Source organism: Pelecanus crispus, chromosome 14 (genome assembly GCF_030463565.1).
Source record: "Pelecanus crispus isolate bPelCri1 chromosome 14, bPelCri1.pri, whole genome shotgun sequence".
NCBI lineage: Eukaryota > Metazoa > Chordata > Aves > Pelecaniformes > Pelecanidae > Pelecanus > Pelecanus crispus.
Window position 1 is genome coordinate 13,488,355 of NC_134656.1, and position 24,543 is coordinate 13,512,897.

General features: G+C 42.6%; 1 protein-coding gene across 2 annotated transcripts in view; it reads left to right on the top strand.

Annotated features, from left to right (window-relative positions):
• The first annotated feature begins 566 nt into the window (after nucleotides 1–566).
• EYA2 (EYA transcriptional coactivator and phosphatase 2) overlaps nucleotides 567–24,543 on the top strand; it is a 102,167-nt gene continuing 78,190 nt past the window's right edge. For both annotated transcript variants that reach the window (XM_075721012.1, XM_075721013.1), the window contains exon 1: nucleotides 567–631. In XM_075721012.1, coding sequence (XP_075577127.1) covers nucleotides 567–631 — 65 coding nt within the window. The remainder of the gene's footprint in view (nucleotides 632–24,543) is intronic.

Sequence of the window (24,543 nt, forward strand, 5' to 3'; positions counted from 1 at the left end):
GCGGCTCTGCGCCGCTGGCGGGGGGCTGCGGGGCGTCCCCGCGCTGCGCCGGGCCCCGCGGATGCGGGCGGTGCGGGAGCGGCGGGAGGCTCCTCCTCCGCCCGGCTCCGCGCCGCGGGCAGCGCGGAGGCTCCGCCGAGCGCACGCTGCGAGGCGCCGCAGCCCCAGGCGTGCGGTAGGTGCGGCGCGGCGCGGTGCGGTGCGGCGCGGCGCGGTGCGGAGCGGAGCGGAGCGGCCGCCCCCGACGGCGGGCAGCCCCGAGCCGGCCCCGCGGCGCTGGCAGGGGCCGGCGGTGCCGTGACAGGCTGCGGGGGGCGGGGGGCGGCCGTTCCGGGCCTCGCTACCGGGCAAGCAACAGGTCGGCGGAACCCGCTGAGAATCCCCGCCTCGCCTGCCGGCGGACCGGCCGGGGCGCTCCGCTCCGCTCCGCTCCGCGCCCGCGCAGCCGGCGGGCTCCGGCGGGGGTGTGTGGGCGCGCCTCGGGCGCAGCGCGGGGTGCGGAGCCGCCGCCGCCCCGCTCCGCTCCGCTCCGCTCCCTTCCGCGGGCATGCGCGCCCGCCTCGCACATGCTCACTGCGCCCGCGGCGGGCGCGCACACTCCGCAGCGCTACGGCCCCGCGCTGCGCCGCCGGTGAGTGGGGGCGGGCGGGGGGGGGGGGCGCGGCCGCGCAGCGGCGTCTCCCCGCGCAGCGCGCGCCCGCGCGGGGCTCTGCGGGCCCGCCACGAGCCCGCCGCCGCACCGCCTCCGCGCGTGGCGGGGCGGGGGCGCGGAGCGGGGCGCGGAGCGCGGAGCGGGGCGCTCGCCCCGAAAGCCGTCGGGGGCCGGCGCCGTGGGGCAGCGCCGTGGGCCGCCCTCCGCGGGCGCGGAGCGGCTCTGGGCGCGGTGCGGAGCCTTCCGCGGCGTGAAGCGCGGCGGCGCGTTGGGGTCCTGCGTGCGCTCCGCGAGCGGGAATTAAGCGAGGTGGTTAATTGACGCGCGGGGCAGCGTTTGGCTTTACCTTGAAACTGGCGTCGTTTAGCAATTTATTCAAAAACTGAAGCGTGCGTTTAAATAAAATGAGTTAACGCGCTTCTTCGCGGTTGTTCGCATGAGGAAAGCTTGCGCCGTGATTTATGCGGTTTAAGTCAACTTTTTTGAGTGTTAAGTTATGCTTGAGCCCGGTGAATGGCCTCTGAAGGAAACTGTTCCTGGTATACAACTACTGTTTTTCAGGCATTTCAAATAATGACATATTCTGCCGTATAAAATCTTAATTGTTAAAATGCATATGGTTAACCAATAAAGAGTTTATTGGTCTACATCAAATTTATTAACAGGAATTTTGTTCGGCGTAGTATCAAATTCACACATCCCTTAGCGCTGTTAAGGGCAATGGCAGCAATGTTTTTTTGTTTAACCTTTCTTGTGGACTTTACTAATTTACTGAGAATTTCTTATTTATTTATAGATTATTTATGGCATAATAGAATTTATTATGCCATCCATAGAGGGGTTCCCCCCCCCAGTATATTGAGAACGCATGTCTAAATTCTTTCTCCGTGTGTATTAGGGCGGTCTGGTCCCCAAAAGATGGCATATATTTGAACTACTTGTTCTGTGTCTAAACTAATGTTTCTTAGATCCTTTCGTACATTTAGTGTTGCATCGTTTTGGGTTACATGTTGCTACACAGAGGATAAATTCTTTCTCCTCATCCTTTTTGACATGAATAAATCATTTCTATTCTGAAACAAGGCTGAATTATTATTTCTGCTTTGAAATTCAAGGCATCATGTGGCCTCAAATGTTACACATGCAAGTAGGAAAGACTTGCAGTACAAATGCCTTGAAAGTAATCAGTGCTTGCAGCTTTGGAAACATTCCAGAAACTTTTAAAGCATGTTCTGAAAATTCACTTGAAATGGCACAGCAGCTGATAACTTGATTTAATTATTCTAACTTATGACTCTTAAAAAAAAAAAAATCCTTAATGTGTGATGCAAAATTAAATTGCAAAGTTATTGAGTCAAATCGTCCATGCAATTCTTGTGCCTCTTCTACTCCCCCACCAACAGGTCAAAACGTTTGGCTAAATAACAAGCAGTGTACTCTTTTGGTTTTAGGCTCATCGATTTGTTTTCCTTTGCGTTGCTTAGCCTGTTCCCCTCAGCTCATTTTCTTTTAAAATGCTACATAGAGACTTTATTCCCATGACTCACTAATCTTATCACCATTATTTGGTTGAAATGTTTGAAATGGGCTCCTGTTTCAAATGTCTCACAGCCCTGGCAGTCTTAAATTTCATTAGAAAAGCTTCATTAGGGAAAAATAAAAAAGTTGTTGATAATTCCCCCTCCAACAGTAAGTCCCATATTCAACTACATGATGCGTGCAGATACGCCTTGATTATAAAAGGAATTAACACTCAGGTATTCATACAAAGAGCTTGATCTCAGAATATCACTTAAAGAATCTTGTGTGTTGCTGTAGTGTTGTGCTTAGGTGGTTGATACGCTAGATTTTTCTGAAAATTAAATAATTTAACTGTTAATCCTGAAAAAATTAGTTGCATGTTTAATTTCAAGCCTGTAAGGCATCCTCCTGAAGTCGATGTGGCTGTTATTTGCATGTCAGTGTGTATATGTACACACTGCTGACAAAGAAAATAATTAAGTTAGTAATTTTCTGCTGTCTTCCCAACTGTTATTTATGATGTGTAGTAGTAAAATAACTATTCTGAAATCAGCTATAATTCTCTTCAGTAGGATTTGTTTCTTCTGTGCCAAATTTTGCAGTAACCAGATGGTTTTAAGGTGTCTTCAACTGGAGAACAAGCAAAAACAGTGCTGAAGACTAATTATTCCTTGCAATAAATTTCTTCTGCAATAAATTCACAGGTTGGTAGACTAAATCTATGGAAATGATTGTTAAGATTACTCGTGCAGTGAAAAATGCTTTCAAAATTTTGTGAAAACTATCAAAAGTTCTTGGAATGCTGAGAAAATATTTGAGTTAATATTTGAGCTGGAGTAAATTCTATTACAGACGAACTGTTAAATGAAGTTGCAAATTCAAATCCTTTTCATAAACCATGGAACGCTGCAGTTTTAATATGAAGATTTTTAATATATCCCGTAAGTGGAGGGGTCATCTGGTAGATCAAGTAGGGAAATCTTGTACTACTGTCTCCAATGTATAGTTACTGCATGCATGTGTATTATTCACAGCAATAGCAATATAAACTTGATTAGTACATGGTGTAGTCTGCTGGACTGACAATCAGGTTCTTTTCACTAAATTTCATGTTGTACTACACAGGACAGAAAAACAGTTATACTGAGAAGGAACAAAAACCTATGTTCAGAGCTATAAACAATGGCATATACAAAAATAAAGCCATTCAGGTGTTAGATACATCCTCCTTTTCAGTGGCTTAATTTAGTACACGTTTGGGGGGGTTTTTTTGTTTTGTTTTTTTATTTAAAAGCATATAGCTACTTAAAAAAAAGGTATAACTACTCAAACCTCTTGGCATAATATTAACTTTGATATAAACAGGTAGAACTCAGCAAATCTCTTTCCCTCCCTTTTCTACTGACCATCCTGGTTGGGACTGTTTGTTAAGAGGTCTCATCAGACAACAATTGTTCATGGCAGTCTAATTCTTAAAACAATAGTTCATCTTTATTTGCAGATCTTAACTCAAGTAATGATGTTTAACAAACACCTTGCTTTAATCAGGTGAGGATAAGCCCCTCAATTAGGATGCAAATAATTGCTCATCTTGGGTCATTTGGGGCCTGGAGGTGTTGCCATTTGCAGGTAGATTTGGTGCTGCCAGAGCACTGGAGCAGGAGGGAGGAGAAAGCGGGAATAAGGATTTAGGACTATGCAGTCATCTTGCAAAATATTTTTTTGATCACGGCATACAAAACCAGATCCAGTTCCCTTCTTTAGCAGGCTCTTCAGTTGCTCTTGATTTACAGCTGAAAGAGGTGTGAGAGGAAAATTGGATCCAAAATAGTGGTCACGGCATAGATGGTTCCAGTGAGTGTGTCAGAGAGTGAATATTTAATTAAAAATAGTCAAACCTCTTTTCACTCACTCTTTCTACTTGGGCTTTAATGACGTATTTGAATTATTTCAGAGGTGTGTAAAATGAGAGGAGAAAGATTACATGGGCATAATCCTTCCCATTTAAAATTAGTTGTCTGCAGCTGCTTAATGCTCCTAGCATTAGGAGTCATATATAAACATGTTTATTTAACATCAGCGTTATCTGTTAGATTGCACATGGTTCATTAACATGGAGAGAATACTTTTTGTTTAATAGTGTGTGGGAGCTGCCAGAGGTCAGAAGAGGTTGTTTGCCTGAAGTCGAGATGGCATCTTGGCTTTGCTCTCATTCTGTTTGTCACCTCTGCTGTCTCCGGGAAATGCTTCATTAGTGCCGTGCTAAGGGATTTTCCCTCGCGTTTATGTACGGAGGCTCTGCAGAAAGCCAGCACTCTGCTGCACGGCTGCGGTAAGCTTTATGGGGAACTTTAAGGAAGGTTTGTTGTAATTGTGGAGGATTGTTTTAGTTGGGGTTCGATTAGGAAAAGCGGCTTGGAAAGGGAGGAACAGCAGGGGAGCCCAGGATGTTGTGGTGCCCGCAAAGTGCGTGGCTGTAAACTGTGGTATTTTACAGAAGTGGGGAGATGGGGGTCTGATGGCTTGGGAAGTTCAGGGCGTTTTGTGTGCCAGTGAATAATGTCTTGTTGGTGTGGCTGGGTCACAGTCGGGCTCGAAGCGGCTGTACCTGGTGGCGATGCTGAGCCGAGGCTGGAGAGGTGGCACCTCCGTCTGCAGGGCACGGAGCGGGAGCGGGCCCTTCCGCCTCGCCAAAGCTCGCGGGGTGCTGCCCGCTCTTTCTCCTGTTGACTAGAAACGTGCTGGGGTATAGGAAACTGGAACACTGGAAATACCTTGTACAGTAAGTGCAGTCTCACATTTGAAAAGGTTACTTAAAATGTTTTAATATGATTTATGCATACGAGCTAATAGCCGTGCACTGCACACAGTGGCGAGGGAGAGAGGTGCACACACACACGTATACACAATTTCATTTTTTATTTGAGCTTCTTGAAAATCCTTCTGAATGTTTCCGACAATTTGTCCGGCCCGACTGGGATGGTGGGGCTATTTGGGCTTTTTCTGCCTTGGAGGGAGAAGATAATTTAAATTTCCGTTAGAAAAAAATAGAAAATTGACTTCTATGATTTTTATCGAGCAAGGACCCCTGGTAGATCATAACCAAAAGGCATTGAATAAAGTGAGCATTATTGTAGAGATCAAAGTGGCTGTGGAAGATGCAATGTGAATGAAGCATACCACAAATGTGCAGTTTTTTTAAAAGCAAAACAGTAAAAATAGAAGGGATCTTAAAAAAAATAAACTGAACCTCTGTGTCGATTACAAGTTGTAACTGAAGTGCACTGAGGGCCTAAATATTGTTTTAAAAAAGCCAGCAAAACAGCTAGTTCTAAAAAATAGTAGGTTCCCTCAAGGGTAGAGAGAGAACAGAAATAAGTGTTATGTTGGGGGGGAATGTCTGGTGTAGGGGGATTTTTTTCTTTGAATTATTTTCAACAAGTACTTACTCTGTTCTGTATTTTTAAGAAATTATGTGGACAGCAATTTTGTTTCTTTACCAAGGCAGTGAAAACACCAAGAATCCTTTTTATAATTTGGAAAGAATGTCAAAAGAATGAAGTAGTTAAACCTAAGTGTATTAGATCATACGCCTTAAATGCATAAATAAGCATAACTGCAATCACAGAAACCAATGTTAAAACCACCAGGAAAACTCACCCACAAACCCTAATGACTTAAAGGGAATGACCTCAGCCATTGTGAAATTTGTGCCTATTTGTTGATTGACATTTTTTTGTAGAAGCAGAGTGCGTGTTTCGTTGGGTGTGGGATTTTGTTGTTTGAAAGACTGCTGGGGGGTTTTTTGTTGTTGCTGCCAGGTTTGAATACAAAGAGTGAAAATGGGATTGAGGCCAGGAGAGCCTGGATATGATTTGGGCCTTAGCAATTTGAAAAGCAGGTACAGGGTTTGTTACTGATGGACAGAGACGGGTAGAAATTGATTGAAGTTTGTTTTTCAGATGTTAGAAACTTCCTTGACGATAGCCCATTTCGAACTTACTCCCAGCTGGTTTCCTCTTAAGGAAATGAAGGTTTAAGGTATTTGGTTACAAACCTGAGATTTCTTCACGTCCGTGTCTTTGCGCGAGTGCTGCATGAAATGCCGGTGTCATTCATCTCCCCTCTGCTTTTTGGAGAGGAAATTGATGCACGGTAGAACCTCAGCTTGCCTTTGCTGCAACACCGCCTAATAATTCAGGGAAATGGAAGTCTTGAATTATTTCAACAATAATGGACTTCTTTGGGAATGTTTTTGAATAAACCAGTGCTACAGACTGCAGGCCTGTTCAGAGCTAAGTCACTCTGCAGACAAGGTTTCTCTCTGCTGCCTGTTCCAGGCAGTGGGCTCCTACTTTTCTGGATTGCAGTAATTAAAAAAGGTCCAGATTTAATTGCCCCTTGTTAGATGTGCAGAAAGGTTTAAGCAAATTGGTAACTTTAGGCTGTTTGGTGCCTAACTCTAGGTGTTCGCTCTCATGGTGCAGAAATTCTCATTTGCCGTCCCTGCTTTTGAGAAGGAAGACAGCCCAGCTAAATAAATAAATAAATAAAAATCCTGAATAAAAATAACGATTTAATGCTAGTCAGCCCAGATAGTAACTAGTTAACCCGCAGAGAGCTGATGCCTCACTCTATGCTGGAAAGGGCAGACTTCACAGAGAAACTCAACCGGAGTAGGAAAGCCTGGTACTTCCAAACAAAGACCAGGGGACGTGGGGAAAATTTCTTAAACTCAGCAAATGCTGAAATGCCTCTAGGATTACTCAGGCACCCACAAGAAACAGTGAGGGGAAAGTGGGGCAGGCATCTGAAATTTTTTTGTTTTTTAAATAGGTTGAGTAAGCAAAGCAATCTGGGGGCCCCAGTTATTTACAACTTAGTCTGCGCACCACGCAGAGAGGCTCATCAGCTGTCTTAAAGGCAAGTTTTGCATCTGGTCCAAATTGCGTCTTTTGATGACACGTTTGATGCAGATTTTTGCCGTTTAATTGTCCTACAGCTACTTTGAAATAACTTTGATCAGTTTTGAATGTAGATCTGTATCACCAGTTTGATTCCCCTTGTGAGCGCTCTTCTGTGCTAAATTACCACTTTTAGAGTTTAACTGTAACTATCTGATGATTATTTGCAAGCCAAGTCAAAATGTATTTACGAAATACTTTCAGTAAATGTTGACAATGTATGCAAAATTATTTTTTCCCATTTCTGTGGCTGAAGCAACTCAAAATCTTGTTTAGAATTGAGCAATACTTTTTATTTGAAAAAGATTGGTTTTCCACCCTTTAACAAACTAAAAAGCACCATTTTTTATGGAACATGACACTTTCATAAGTAAAACCTTTGAATGTTATATTTGCTGTGCCCAAATTTTCCATTTTTTTAGTAGGCTAAATTTATTTTTTTTTAATTTGTAAGAGCATGTTTTTTGCTAGCTTATGTTTGGTAAGTGCTACGTTGATACCACTCCTCTCCGCTGAGATACAGAGTTAGGAGTAAGTCAGCCTCGATGTTTGTAGCAAAACAGATAAATTTTCTCCTTCCATGTGTTTAACTGTGGGTAAATATATTGGATCCAGTCCTGCTGCCACTGCAGTTCTCAATAATTTCACTCAAATAAGGGCTGACCCCTTACTGAGAGGGAGCAGTTTAAAATCTTCTGTACTTGTTGCACAAGGGCATTCTTTAAAAAAGTTTTTCTAAAAAAATCACATTGTAACTGCTGTCACTGCAAGTCCAATTGACTTCTTCAGTGCCTGAGCCTTGCAAAACGAGAGTAGCACTTGCCATCTTTCTGTGGTATCCACGCTCATAGGCCTTATTTGCAACTCGGCAAAGGTTTTCAGCAGCAGTTAGCAAAAGCTAACAAATCCACGCTGGGTGGGAAGCCAGTACAGGTCCCTGAGAGGGAGGTACCGCAGCCCCTGCGGGAACAGTGGATGTAACCTCCTGGCACCGAAAAGACCTTTGCAGCGGTGTGACTTAGTACTTGGTATAACATCTCCTCTGACCTAACACTCTTAAGTGTGTTGGTGGAGTTAGGTGTGTAGCAGGAAAATAAGGCAGGCGCTAATTTTATTTATTGAAATAAAATGACCAAGATCCTCATTATGTTTAGCCTTGGTAGCCTGTTGTGTAGATGTCTGCTTTAGAGGAATCTTGTTTTTAATAAAATTCAGTTCTCTGAATAAGAGGCAAGCCTAGGTCTCTGACCTAAAATACGTAATCGTTCAGCAATGCTGTAAATGTGTGTAACCCTGTACAAGACAATGTAAGATACCATCTGTATGAAAACTTTGACAGACCTTTGCTGTCTCCCTTTAAAATGACTTTGCCCTCTTCAATATCTCTGCACCTGAAAGTTTTAAGTTGTGGTTCAAAAGAAGGCGTATTCTGCCTATTATGTATGACTGAATTTTGTTTGTTTGGCAACCGTCCTTCCTGTTCACTGCAGCAGATGAAGATAATTTTGGGAAGAGAAATGGATGGGGAAGGGGACTAGGGAAGCAAACTGTGTCTTCTGTAAAATATTTGAGATCCAGCAAAACTTCTGGGCTAGATTAGTTTCGAAACATCACTTATGCCCCCCTGCAAAGTAGGGGTGTGGGCTGGAGACAAATGCTTGATTTAGAATTGAAAGTAATAAAGGATGCGGCTGCTAAAAGTCAGATGTGTTGATGCTGGAGCCTGGCACTTTTCTTAAAGCCTTCTCCTTTCCCCCAGTTCCACCCCCCCTGCCACAAATCAGGATTATTCAGTCACAACAGTGATTTAACTGTATCCGTGGTGGAGCAGGATGGTAGCTTAACGATGCACAGAAGCATCGTGCCCTGGCTTAGGACAGGAAGTGGAAAATGAATATTGTTTTGAACTTGAACTTCGTGAGCAGACGGAACTCCCCTGGGAGAGGCGGGGGAGTGATGCGCTGTGCTTGTAAGCAGCACTGTGGGATCTTAAATATCTAGTTGAGTTTAACGCTTTGGTTTTACATTTCTGCTTTTTAATTGATCTTCTGCTCCTCATTTTTTTCTTGGCAAATAGAGGAAGAAACAAATGCACATAGACTTCATGTACTGAATTTATTGATATACGCCCTCCCTTTGCTGGTTGGGCAGGACTCCTACATTTCTGTCTTGGTCCTGGTGTTATTTTCAGTTGTAAAATGAACTCTTTCACTGCCTGGGTTACTTAATGGGCCTATTATAACATGCAAAATTGACTTAATTGATAATTAAGAGCACATAATTGTGTGTGAAGCCATTTAATCAGAAGCCGTAAGCCACTTGTGTAGTATTTAGTATTAATTATAAACTATAGAGGTTTATCTGTTTTAAAAAGTAGAAAAGCCCACTGAAATAACACAAAGTCTGCATAGTTGTGAAGTTAACATTTTTAGTACCAACTTTCTAATAACATATTACTATTAAAATACTACTGTGCACTTTCTAGAAAAAAAAGGAAGAAGGCAAAGCTCTGCCTTTGCTGAATGTTTTTGCCATATTTCAATGCCCTGTGACTTCAGCAAACTACCTAAGTTTTTGGGGGTTTTTTTTTGCTCTACTTTGGCTACTACTTTACAAGTTCTTGAACAAAGAATAGTCAGTGCAAGACATCACCTGCTCTTACAGACTGTATAAATCTTCTGCAGATTTTTAAAATACTGTTCCCTATTAAGTTAGATAATTAAACAAAGGGAAAAGGTTTTTTTGCTAATTGTTTTGCTAATTTTTTGAAGGTGATACTTCTACCTTTGGTAGGTATGTGGGTTTTGGTTCTCAGAAAGGAATAATTTATTATTTTAAAAATAACATTTAAAACGTAGGAGTAAAATTACATGAATTTTCAAAGTAAAATTAAATATGTGCTCTTTATTATAATGTCTTCCTGATCAAGTTCACAAGACTATTTTAATCTTATATTAACACAGTTGTGGGATTCTTTATTTGTGGTTAAGTTTTAAAGGTAGTAAAATTAAGTCACTTTAAAAGAAGATTCTGTGATGATTTATTGTAGCAGAGTAGGCAAAATTCCCCTAGAGATTTTAATATCTTCCACCTGGTATAGAAATGGAGAGAAAATATTCTTTAGCTGGTGACTAATTTGTCACTAATACCCAGGGGTTCCTTCATTACAATGCAAAGATGTCAGTTTTAAGAGAAACGTACAGTGAAAAAGCTGAGTGCAACTTCCTGTTGTAGACACAAAAAGGAGAAAAATAAAGGTCTGGAAAGCAGCTGAAGCGGTGCGAAGGAAGGCTCTGAAGCTATCAATCAGGGCAAAATGGTTGGGGAAGGATTTTACCTGCAGGCTTCAGTGGAATTCATTAGGACATGTTCGAGGAGGAAAGTCACTCGATACGACTCCAGAGGAGGAGCTCTGACATGCAGGAATACCCAGGCTGACGCTCACTTCTCCTCCAAACTGCATGTACGGCATCCTGGTAATTGTTTGAGGAGCAACCGTATTGATAAAAAAAAGTCACGCTCTGCTTACTGATGGCTTTTATACTTTATCATGATGTTAAATGAATTGGGTCCAAGACTCACCGGATGAAAATGCTGCTAGAGAATATCTGCAGCTACCGACAGCTCAAACCTGACAACAAAGATCACAGTGTCTCTGCCACATCAGTGTCTTGACAAAACATTTTTCCCAGCGGAGAACTATTCCAGTGTCCAGACACTTGTGTAGTGTCATCACTTTGTCTTTTGCTGCAGTAACAAAACTTTGACTCCGCTCCTGTCCTTGCAGTACTGCGGTTTCACAACAGCCTAAGGAGGGGGAGCATGAGCCGTCGCAATACCAGGGGAGAGTGGAATGAGAATTTCAGCCTCCCTCCCTTAAGAAACCAGTTCTGCACTCATGTCGTATGCGAGTAGGCACAGTAAAATGTGGACGTGAATATTGGATAGAAGATACCTGCTTATGACCAGCTTTAGAAAAGTGAAGTAGGCGATTGGCAATGGCAGCGAAGTGTCGGCCTGTGGCAGCAGAATATCTGCAAGCAGCCTTTGTTGTCCTCTTTCCTGGTGCAGGAATCACAGCGACTGGTCTGGCTGCTGCTGCAGGAGCAGCTGCTCTCGGATGGAGCAGCTATCGCTATCCCCTGCCCCTGCAGCAGCAGCGGTCTAGCTTCTTGAGGGCTTTCTGGTTTACTCTTCCCTTACTTCTTAGTACAACCCAAAAAGTCACTCAGGAAGCGCGTTAGCGGTCGACGTCTATGACAAGTAATGATTCAGTGCTAGGGCTGCGGCGACGTTAGAGATTTCGGAAGAAGTAGTCAGTACTGTACCAAGCAGCGTGCATGTTGGAAACAACACGTGTGACGGCTTCGTGGTGGAAGAGTTTATGTAGCGGGGGGAAGCCCTGGCATGTCCTGCAGACTCCAGGCCATGTTGACATGGCTCGCTCTCTCTTGCTAGAGAGTAAGATTTAATCTCAGCTGTTCTGTCGTTAATTAGAGAAAAGGAAGATTTTATGTTCTGTCAGAAGCAGATTATTGGAAAGGAAATCTATTGGTTTTGCTGTTTGTTTCAGTTTTAGTGTATTCTTCAGTCAGAGCACTGAGGTGAATAAGAAACATTTTTGTATGTGTGGTGGGTTGACCTTGGCTGGTGGCCAGATGCCCACCCAGCTCCTCCCCCGCTCCCCATCCTCAACGTGCTGGGGGGAGAAAATAAGGTGAAAAAGCTTGTGGGTTAAGATAAAGACAGGGAGATCACTTACCAATTACCACAACAGACTTGACTTGGGGAAAATTAATTTATTACCAATTAAAATAATGTTGGATGGTGAGAAAGAAAGGCAAGAACTAAACCAGCTCTGCCCACTCCCCTTTCCAGGCTCGACTTCGCTCCTCCATTCCCGATTCCTCTACCTCCCCCCGGGCGGCGTGGTGGGTGGGGAATGGGGGACTGCAGTAATTCCCTTTCTGCCACCCCTTCCTCCTCCTCAGACGTCTCCCCTGCTCCAGCGTGGGCTCTCAGGGCTGCAGCTCCTGTCAGAACTGTCTCCAGCCTGGTCTCCCCAGGAGCTGCAGGGGATCCGCTCCGGCGCCTGGAGCGCCTCCTTCCCGCCTTTCTCTCAGGCCTTGTGCAGGCCTCGCAGCGCTGCTTCTCTCACGTTTTCCCTTCCTGCCGTGCCAAGTTTTGCCCTTTCTTAAGCGCGTTTTCACAGAGGTGCCACCAGCCGCTCTGACGGCTTGGCCGGGTCCTGCTGCGGAGCTGGCTGGAACGGGCCCGGGGCAGCCCCTCGCCTCCCCTCACGGCGCCCTGCGGCCCCCCCGCCCGCGCCTAGGCACACACCCCATACAGTAGCACAGAACCAGCACTTTATTAATTCATGTCGGACTGTGATTTGGAGTGGTTGCGCAACCCATCCGGTGGGAATCACTGCTGATTTTGGAGCCTCTTACAACAGGGAAGGAAGGGGAAGGGTGGCACAGGAGGGCATCCTTGCTATCCTGTGCTCCCACCTGAGGTAGGAGACAGGCCTGGTAATGAGGAGTGGTCCCTGGTTGCTGAAGCTAAAATTAGATTCATCTTTCCAAAGTCTCTTGAGTTGATGCTAAAAGGCTATTCAGGCATCTTGTGGGCATAAGTCATCCTGCATGGAAAATTGAACTTGTGCTTTACTAATGTTTAAGGGCTGAATTTTTTTGAAAATAATCTAATCACACTTGTATAATAACATGCTGGCTTTTGAAATGTGTTGTCATTTTTTTAAATGACTACCTAAATGAGGGATTTCCCCCCCCGCCATGTTCAGGATCCTTTATTTGCTAGATCTGTTTTATTGAGAGTTTTTTGGCGTTTAAGTTGCTTGTAATTTTGTAACTGCTTTGAAGATGGGAAAGGCTACTGTAGGGGACCTGTCCTCCTCTCTGTCTTTCCAGAGGCCAAGTCTTTTTATGCGTTTGAGGTTTTTTGCATGTGTTCTGCTAATATTCATATTAAGAGTGTAGAAACGGGTGAGATGGTCTTGCCATCAAATGGTGGAAACCCTCTGATTTTAATCATGTGTTCAGGGCTTGCTTAACACTTTAAATTTCCTTCAGATGTTGGGCTTCAGGGCTTTTCAAGCCATTAACCTGAAGCTTGCATGGCATCGTTCTTCTACCTGACTTACGCTACAAAGGAAGAACTGTGTTCAGTTCCCTATGAGCTGCTTGCCATTCCTGTTGGTGATGGCGGCTCTGTGCCTAGGAAGAGCCTGGAGTGTGCGGGGGAGAGTTTGTCTGAGCGGGCAAAGGATCCTGCTGTTCTCGGTGGAAGTAGGTTTACTTTGAGAGAGATCTTGCCAAAGATTTGCCTGTAGCTGCTGACAAGGTGGTAAGCGAAGATGACTATATGGTTCTAGTGTTATTGCACATACTAATGTGCCAGATGCTCTGTTGACAAACTAAGATTTTGCTGGGCTGCTTTCTTCTTCTCAAGAGAGCCTTACATTTATGCTTTTGTCCTGGGAAGCAAGCTAGAAAAGTAATTTGAATGGCAGTCAGCAGCTCAGGAGAGAGCGCTATGTAAGCGTTTTTATGTTCAACCTGACAAGCCAAAGCCTTGGCCCAAAATATTGTCTGCCACTCTACAAAGAAACTATCAGTCTTTCATTAATCATTCAGCGGTCCTTTAATTATATGGTAAACAAAACCCACCAGGCCTGTGTTGTCCTGCTTGCAGCCAATTCTCTTTTGCTCAACACCTCATGCAGAACTTGGTTTGAAACCCAATCTAGCGAGGTGCTGCCTCCCCCAGCAGACATACTATTAATGGCCCTGATGTCTCCTTAATGAAAGGGTTCTGTTGTGCCAACACGATGCTCTCTGCCCTTCCTCAAATGGATGCTCTCTGTGTTGGTGCAGATACCATTACCAGAATAAGTAGTATGGAATCTGCAATCTTGTGGTCACTGGAACTTTAAATTCTGTAATTATTCTTGGCATAGACTCTTAAAGGTTGGTACATACTGGGCTTTTTTCAGAGTCACTGAAAATCAAGCCCTGAGTTGTGTCACGTGTTTTGTTTTGTAGTGTCTCAAATGGTTGATAAACCCTTGTGACTTTTGAAGTGCAGTTTGGATTGTAATCCACAAATCAAATGTTAGTAAAGAAGAAATAGCTGGGATGTGACTTGTGGAGGTATTTTTCAGATGGTCCCCTGACAGTGAAGGGGGTGGGGGGGAGGTGCTTAGAAGTTGGAGTATTACATGTGCAAAAGGGAAGCTAGGGTTTAGTTGCCAAAATCTGACTACTTTGACTTGCGAGTTGACTGAATATAGGTATGCTTTGCCCTGAAGTCTTAGCCTAGAAGTTACACAGCAGTTCCTGACATTGTAAATTTGAAGATTGCTGGGCTCATTTAACTGCTGTCAGCCAAGGCTTGTGTTCAATCTTAAGCATTTTTCACTTCAGTTAGGAAGGCCTGAAATAATCAGTCCCTGGAAAGGAAGCTGTGTTATCCTGACATGAGTTTAAAAGAAATATTTCTCCCAGATTGTAAATGTCCAAAATACACTGCTCAAATTTGTTCTGCTGAATGTTAACTTACAATGGTGAAGGTAAGTGACTGTAAAGTCAATTTTCATGTTTAATGCGTAAAGTTGTATGCATGATTCTTTTTTTTTTTTTTTTTAATTCTCATTCCACTTCCTTGCCAGCCTTATTTTTATACTGCTGTGAATCTGTGAGTTTGTATTTCAAGGCAATACTTGTGGAGTGATGGCCATCGGCTCTCATCTTTCATGGACATACCAAGTGCATTTTTGATCTGAGGATTTTGACTCTCTAGATACTGACAGATTTTTTTTTTTGATACAAAAGGTATATGATCCAGTTGTCTTTAAGAATGCGTGTAATCTCAGAAGAGTAAACCCCTATGCTTATCCCTTAAAAAGCTCTTCAGAAAAAGAATTGCATGGAGGAAAGAACCTGCCAAGCTTTCTTCTGCTTAAAAATGCTTACAAGTACCCTGTAGCCAGCCACTATGTTCACTGATACTAAACACCAGTGAACAATCTCCCACCAGTTCCTAAATGCTATTTAATTTTCTAGTTATCTAGTAGAGCTTTTTGGCTCTGTTTTTAACTGCAGTAGATGGCTGCCAAGGTATACGCATGGCATGAAGTAAACCCACAAAGTAGTTTGATACCCCTGCAAATAGGACAGTGCTGCAAATACCTAAACTAGATGTCAAGTAAGAACTGCTGACTCAAAGTCTGCACATGAATGTAGTTTATGGATTAGGTGGGGTGGGCATAGTCCTCAAAGCCTTATTAAATTAAGCTGTATGTCAGTTAACATTAAAATAGTAAAGATGGTGCCAACTTCAACTGTATTGGAGTACGTAATTGTAATCCTGTGTTTACAGGGAAGTACAGGTAGCTGTCACCTAAACACTGGAGTAATTTGGGCAGGCTGTCTTACTTGGCATTAGAACTACAGTCACCCTGCAAGCAATGGGACCCTCCTTACAGCAGTTGTGTTAATAGACTGCAGGTATGGTTTGAAGACTGCATTAAGCCGAGTGCTGTGTTGACATCGAAACAAGTGGCCTTCTCAGCCTGGCTGCATGTTCCTGTCTCCTCTTCTGTGTTGGTGCTATCGGACATGCTACAAACTGAATCAACTTGCTGATCCAGCTGAGAAGAAAACCAGAAAAAAAAAAAAAATCAGTTTGTTGGTCTGGCTGTAAACAGACTTTTGTGGCTGCAGGAGCTTGTGGCTGGGCTGGGGAGAGGACAGGGTTGCATCTTTGGTCAGTAGTAAGGTCTTTGAATTTTTAAAGTCCTTTGAAGCTAATCACATCCCAAGAGATGATGATACAGTTTTGCTATTACCCTTGATAACTGAACTGCCATGTAACAGTTTGGGAAAGAAGTCAATTTACAAGGTGTAGTCAGCTTAGTTGTAGAGGATTAATGAGCTTGATGCTTTAGTTTAGGCATTTTTTTCATGTTCCCTCTTTTATTTATGCATCTAATGTATAAAATTCCAACCCTTACCTGGCTTGGACTTCCAGCAGCATGTGCCAAGTCCTGTCCTGCTTCTTCACCTGGTTCCCAAGGGCACTTTTGGGTAGGTATCTTTGGAATGTGCATCTTAAGCACATTCCAGAGGAGGTTCAGAGCAAGAGGTGAAGTTTACTGCTGCTTTCAAGACAGCCAGAGAAGCTGGAGGAAAATCATGGTTGTGTATTGAATAAGAGTACTTGCCCCAGTCATAGGAAGCCCAGGATGCTTTCCTCCAGGTGCAGGCTGTGTGTGACATCCTCAGTGGATAACAGTAACACACCGATTTCATTCACATTTGGGATCTTGTCAGAAGTGACCTGCCCAGAATCTAACACCATGTTAGTAGGACAACGATAAGAATCATGAATCCTTAATTTCTGGGTTTCTGAAGTCACTGGTGCGTTGTCTACTTGAAGACCTCACTGAAATGAGCTATAGCAATCCCAATTTTTTGGTTGCAATTTGTACTATTTGGAAATTGTATTTTAAAGTAGCATTAATTCTCCCTTCAGGTGGGGTTGGTAGGATTGACTGACTAGTTATTTTAATTACTGAATGTAGGTTACATATATGCAAGAAAAACTTCTCTCTGACAAAAGCATATTATATCTTGGCTCTCAGTACTAACCAGCTCAACTTTAATTTCACAGCTTGCTGCCAGCAGCTGCCTTACTAAGACATAGTACTCATAATAAATGAAATTTCACGAAAAAAGAAAAATGAAAACTTCGTTCCAGCTGGATTGAAAAGGCAGTTGGAGCATTTCTATCCTGCATATAAAGCTGCCATCCACATAAACATTTCAAATTACTTTTTCATTTTTAATAATCAGGATCAGACCTTTTCTCATTATTGAGGCAAATGCAAGATATTAGAAACATACAATTTCATTCAAAGTCCATTACTTATTGAATCCTGTCCAAAGTTAAGCATTTGAAATGTTTTAGGAGAAACTCACCTTCTAGTTTCAGGTTTTTGACAACCTACTTGGATGAAAACCCTGAAATGAGCAGACCGCTCTAGTCCCGCTTGGTAGCGCTCAGAGGGATGTTAGTTACATCATTTGCTCTTGGAGTTGTTGCCTGTGTATTGTTGAAAGCCCTGCAGCTGATGAGTGCTTGCCCGGACTACCAACGGGAATCTCAGTTAAATTATCACACAGCCTCTCTGCACATGGAAGAGATTAATTCTCATAGCCACAAACAGAATGAATGCTTTGTACTTAGTACCATAATGTAAGTTCATGCTGAAATACAGTGCCAGTAACCAGCTCCTTTACCAATAAATTCACAGTTCTAATAACCATGTGTTTTTACAGCATCCTGATCCCAAAGGATCAAAGAAACATTGATTTATTTAGCTTTGGGTCCCATCCCCCGTTGTTCTCGCTCCTTCCCCTTGCTCCCCATGAGCTCCAAAGAGCCATATATGAGATGAAACCCAACTGTTGTTGTATAGTCCACAGCAGGGAGGGACACTTTGCAAAACCACAGAAAAGAACATTTTAGCCAGTAGAAATGACAGGAAGTGTTGTGGGCAGACAGAACACAAACACTAGAGCCTGCTTTGGCCAAGAGTCGCTATCAACCTGTCTAAACTGCCGTAATGTTCTCTACTGACAATAAATGGATTGAAAGTTAAAAATTCAACATCTTAAAAAATTGCACTATGCCTGTGTCATACAACTTTGCTGCTGTGTAGAAAAGTTCCTTGAAGAAATCACTGACCTTCAGATGCAGCTAACAATTTTAGTTCAAGACAGTGAAGTTGAGAAGTGTTGATTTGAGTGTCTGATGGAGCAGGTATGCTATACTCAGTAGAGGTGCCAGCAGCAGAAGTGTTTGTCCTCTAGTTAGGAAGCGGTGAATAGTGCTCACCAAGAGCATTACTGCCCTGTAGCTCAGCTATTGTAATGTGATCATGTCCGCAGACCTCTGTAAAGGCCCCTTGTCCTACTGCAAGCGTGGGCTGAGACACCATGTCACATCTCTTGTAAGTAGTCCCTGGGGGCTGTTAGGATTTGTACCCCAAGGGTTTCCAGCGTTGTAGGACTGGTTGATGTTCCTCATCAAAAGGCCAACCCAATACAAGGTTTCTGAAAATTCGAGTTGACAAAACTGTTTAGCAAGCATTACTGAAATTACTTTACAAAAAGGTGTTTTATGGTTCAGACAGTATTTGGTGGCTGTTGTATTACAGCAGCACACAGCGGTCCCAGCCTCACTCTGTATGGAGATGTAACTAAAGTGCTTCTTGCATCAGAATATTTATTTCTCATGACCAGAGAAAAATGTGGGGAAAATCAGTGTGGACACAAGGTACAAATTGCCATGTCCGGGTCATTATTTTGTTACAAAGTAAACCAAATATTTGTTTTTTGCCTGTGAATTATACAGCTTTGGGAAAGCTCAATAATTCCTAATGGCTGAACATTCTAAGCCTAGAAATCCTGCTTCTGACTAAAAAAATTATTTTATAAAGAAGAACCTGAGGCTGAGTAGCTGCAACTTTCACTGTTTTAAATGCTTTTCAATTCCATCTTAGACCAGTGCAATGAAACAGAGTTACTGGTTGTATGCAGGCCTATGGGTCTATCAGAACTGGAGATTGTTCAGGGAAAAGAAACTGGTACACTGAACAAAAACCCTGTCAGCAATTGGAGAAAATCCTTTTCTGGCATAATGCTTCCTTTAAGATGTTTATGCTGCTGAAGTATACTGTCACCTTGAGCTTTGCTTTGTTTGCTTGTTTACTGCTGCCTAGGGTCTATAAAGTAGAGATTGCAGCCAGTACTTGAAGCAGCATAAATTTTTGTTGCCAGCAAGAGTCAGAAAGTGGTGTGGGGAGAGGAGGGAAGATGACATGTTTCTATGTTCAAGAGCATGTTTCTTAGGGTTTTTTTTGAAAGGGAAGGTCCAAAAACATGTGCTGCAAAAATGTCATTACGTTGTGTCTTTGTGGATGGGAATGGCAGAATTACGTACATGTGTCTTCCTATACAGAGAATATATGTTGAAAATATTTAAAAGTGAGAATGATTCAATATCTGAAACTGTTCCCAATTCTAATATTTTCTCCTGCATCCAACATGTAGTGCAAACTTTTTTTTGACATTTGATCTGTACTGTTCGTGAGTCTTTTTATATACACAGAGGGATTTACTGCTTTGTAATCAAGCTGCTGAAGAAAAACGTTGTCCTTTTATTCACCAGGGATGACTGTAATAAATTAAAATGGTTTCCCATTAGCCTTCCCTACTTAGTTGAACCACTTAAAATTACTTTGGACTTTGCCCTTGTCTGACCTCATCACCTTTGCTGAAACATTTCTGCTTCCAGGAGTGCAGCAGTGTTGGTCCTAGAGCCTTATTTCTGTGACTGAAGTTACAATTCATGTCAGGCTGGAAGCGGAATACCAAGGTGGAGCCCATTTGGAGTTAAAAGAAATGTTCAGTAGTTTTAAAAGCCTAAAGCACGGCCTAACTCACAGGTGATCTCTGGCATCATAGGTTGCTGTTCGTGTTAAGAGCTGAGTATAGCTTGATTGCATGCATATTTTTCAGTAAGACTGTATGCATGCAGATGAAGATAGGTTGGTTTTGGTTTAGGGTTTTTTTTTTTTTATTGCTCCTTTGAGATTTCTGTGGCAATAATGGCTTTACCAGCTTGTGGACAGAACTATAGAGTTGAAACAACCAAATCTCTGAGGCTTGTCTGAGCACAGAAGTACATTTAAACAAGCATATGTAAAGTTCTGTCTTTCTGCTGCCTATTAAATGCAACCAGAATTACATTGATGGACAAAACAAACTGCAGGTTTAAAACTGCTGTTCTGTCAAATGTACAACTCTTGTTTTATAACTGATAGTGCCCTAGTGTTAAATGCATACACGTTAATCAGTTGTGCTAATGTAAAAAGAAAGCCACAATAATTATTAGCATATATGCTGTTCAGTTCTGGATTGTCATTTTTAGTTATGGTATGAACGGAAGGGCTGGATTTCTTACTGAGTTCCCAAATCTTGTGTCCTCCTGCCTGTTACTTCTCTTTGTATTCAGGTTCTAAATTCAGGTTTTATACTTCTCGCGGGCCTGGAATAGTAAGTAACTTGGAGGTGGTTTGGGATGGCCTCAGTGCAATGAGCTTGTAATCTGGAGAACCTGAGAGACGATGCCGTGCTTGTAACAGTTCAGAGAAATACATGGCATTACTCAGTAGGATTCTTTGAAATACTTCAGTGAAGTAAATGTGCATGAGGAGTGGATAGAGGAATAGTGATGGGATTGAGAAGTTTTTTTAACAATATAAAAATCACTTGTTTACACATAGCAGTCTGACCAGATTGACTTGTTTCTGTGCCAGGAAAGCATGCAGGGCAGGCCCAGAATGACCCCACGTTTGTGGCGTACAAGGTGGTTCAAACGTCTGACTTCGGCTTATTTCATAGACAGTGAAACTGGATAGAGCTCCAGCTATGTCTCTGCACACCCATACGGGAGACAAGTAAATGCACTAGGGAGAGAGCTAACAGCACACTTGTGGGAAGGTAGCAACTGAAAAACAAGCTCAAATGGCATTTAGCAAAGGTATCTTGCAGTAGCCTACTTTTATAGGACTTAGTAGCTAATGCCAGTCCATACAATTCAGGAAGAGTTCCAAAACTGTGCTATAAATCCCTGATATTCCAATTTTGAAATATTTTTGTTAAGCAAGGGCTAACCTGTTGGAACGGAAGTAGCAGCCATAGGATTTTTGGCTGGTCCTAGTGAAGATCTCACATCTTAAATGTTTTCAGCTATCTGTCATTATTCCACATAGGTAAAAATAACTGATAGTCTGGATAAATTTGAATAAACACAAGGAAACCACAAGCTGACTGCAAATGTTACTTGAAGAAGAACAACATATCCTGTATGTCATTGATCAAAGTAATCAAATCATAACTGAAGGCAGTTTGGTATCACTAGTGTTTTCTGGTCAAGAGGATGCTGGGACTAGGGTAACTCGTGGGGGTTGTATTATGGGCTTCAGGTGCATTGGATGGCATAGGGAATATCTGCCCAAGAAATGTGAAAAAATACTGAAGTTTCTGAGGCTGTTTTTGGAATCTCTGCTCATGTATCTTGGGCTGTGGGGGTGCCAAGGGCAATATTGTGAGCAGTTGAGAAAAGGAAACTTGTTCCCTAGTTTTGCAATTGCTGGTGCACTCTTGCATCCTGGGAGGAGAGCAGACCAAGCAGAGCATTTGCCCAGTGAGGCTTGTGTCTGTTCCAAAGCAAACTCTGGGCTTTTTGCATATGAAAGTATGCAAGAATTCATAATCTGACCCTCTGTATTATTTGTGTGTATACATAACCTGCAATTCATTAAATAAATCCTTGCTGCAGATCCCTGCACTGTCTGGGAGCGATGCAGAGATGAGAATGGTCTTAGCAATTGCAAGAGGTTTTGTACAAAACCACCAGCTTGAGCGAGCTTATCACTGGTGAGAGAATGCTCTCTGGCATTTCATAAATCATCAGCAGTACTAACATGCTGTTTGGAGATTTGTATCATTAGCAAATTAACTGTGTTTAGGAACACTCCCGTAGCAATGTTGGATGAGGCGCTGTGCAACGCCTTTCTGCCAAATAAGCTGCAGAGAGAGGGGCCTGGGGGATGGAAGGTGGAGAGGAGAAGCCAGGCTCAGCTTTCGTATTACCTCAGTGTTGACCTTGATAGCAGTCTTTAAAAATATTTAAATAAAGTGACAGTGAAAAGCTTCTTAGCAGTTTGACTTATGCTGTTGGCAGACTATGAGGAAGGAGTGATTTCTGGTTCTGACATCTTTAGTTTCTGTCCTCACAGGAAACATCCACAGAAGTTTGCTCAGTTGCATTCCAAGTCTGTAACGTCTCTGCCATCCTCCAGCCCTGGAGTGCAAACGGTCACCAGGAATGTAAGGAAGAGTAGAGGTGCAGTATTTTTATAGGCCATAGGAAAACCCCATTTTGGAGTGAGAACTAAACCTGAAGTTCTGCCCACCTGAGTACTCCTGTCGTAAACCATAGAGCTTTTCTTGGCATGAACCCAAAGTTTTGGTGTAACTGAGGGTAAGTTTGCCAGCCTTTCTAGAACTTCATTTATACACTCAGTTATTCATAGATTCATGCGGTATTCATGTAACTCTGTTTTTCCCTTGAATTCACCGAGCTTCAGTTTTGAATTCTAAAACCAATTGGCAGTATTTCCTATGCATTGCACTCTTGAATGCATACTTGGATTTAAGTTTCCATACAGCTAAGGATAATGTTTATCCCACTGCTTCTCTGATGTTGCCTCCTCTTCCCTTTAAAAAATAAACATAAACATATACCATGGAAAAAGAAGTGTTGGACTGTTAAATCATGCCAGTTTTCAGTTGCTGGGTGTTGCCTGCAAATTCAGTGCTATAGCAATGTGACAGACCAGCAGAACCATTCTGTATCTAGATATTTGATAAATTTACTTGTATGTAGCCTTTATTTGGCTTTTTTCTTTGAATATGCTTTTGTGTTAACCAAAATTGAATGCTTCCACTAAGAAGTAATGAGACGAACTTCAGCAGCCTGGAGTCAGGAGAGGGTATTTCGGGTGTTGCCATACATTACATTAGTCCAGAGACCACCACTACTCATTTTGTGTGCTGGTATAAGTCAGATAACTACAGTTAATGACTAAACCCACAGCATAAATCTGCTGTTTCAAGACAGCTGTTAGATTAGTTCCTTCAAGTCTTCTTCTGTGCCAGTGGATGCCAGCAAGTTCCAAATTTAAATGCTTTTTAATGCTTTGTATAGCACCGGACGCATTTTATAGAGCTGGGTTGGAGATATGCTATATTGTGCTTAATAAACTACTCTAAAATATCCATGATTCAGCTGCTTGTATGGAAAAATGTGTGCTTAGCTTTGAGAAAAATCTTAACTCTTATAGCTCTCAGTGTCAGGCTATTGCTTTTAAAACTTGGATTTTTGCTTAAGGTGTGCATACGTCTTTTCAAAATATTTGTCCCACATATTTACTGGCAAAGTGGTATGTGACAGGACAAGGAAAAAGTTGCCTTTTTCAGTTAGATCTTGTTAACCTTTTCCGCAACAAGACAGAAACTTGAGTTCTTGTGGACAGTCCTGTGGTAGAGGGAAACAGATGGAGTGTAATTCTAGCAGAAACTCATTGTGTTTGTTTATAAATTGTAGGAGTTTTTTGTTTGTTTGTTTTTTTAAATCCAGTGCACAGAAAGGAACAGAGATTGTGTTTTTCGGTAGTACTCCATAACATTTCAAAAGGCTTTTCTCAGGCCCATGTCCCAGGATCTTTTTTACTTTTATGTCACATTCTTCTGGTTTTGTGTTATTTTCTCACTGATCTTTGTCTCTCTTAGCTTTCACTCTACTGACACATGCACGCTAAGGAAGTTGTTCCTAGACCAGTTTTAGAGGGAGAAGTTCTGGTACGGGCTGTCCTCTCTTGTGAAAGCTTGCAGTTTGGGATCTTTGTTGCACCAACTTACTCTGCAATATCTATTGCTGAAAATGCACGCTATTAACCTTCAGGAACTATGTTAGAAGTGAAAGATGCAGGATTTTAAGGTGTTAGGTAAGCTTCAATGCTAGTTTGTGAAGAGAAGCTAAACTAAGCGAAGCTGCTTCTCTTAATTGTGGCATTTCAATTCCTTCCTTAAATTTGCAGCTGAATTCATTTGCTGGGCTCCTAAAGAATCAAAATCCCACAAGCAGCACACAGACAGTCTTTGTGATGACAGCCTGTAAAACCAGCAGCTGTCCAGGGGTTAGCAGATTGGTTATGCTTAATGTGAACCATGGCAGGACATGTGCTAACAGAAGATGCACGACATACCTAGCACCTATTGCTCGAGGGTAGAAACAGACCAACTGGGGTAGAATGACTGGGATAGAAGAGTTACACAGCCAAATGTGAATTAAAGGGAGAATTTGGCCATACAAAAGTTGGGTGTAGGAAGGAAGAGAGGTGTTACGTGGTCTAGGAGAAAATAGGAATGTGAGACTTACGCTTCTGTATTGACAGCTGCAAGCAGTGTCTGCTCTCTGCATTGGCAGAAGAGCAGAGAAAGGTTGTGTAGTAAGGAGGAGTCAGAAATATGCCAGTTTCATGGCATTTTTAGTAGGTGTAGGGTTGCATTTCTGTCTTCGGCGTTTGTATAGTTTTCTCCCTCATGCCCTTGTGCTGACTCACCTGAGTGCACACATTATCTTCATGGTTTTGAGCTCAGCATGCTCAGAAGTGGAAAAATGCAGTAATCCCTACTTTACAGAGAAGGGAAATAGAGGCAAGCAGATAAAATATGAGTTGGCTTTGTAATA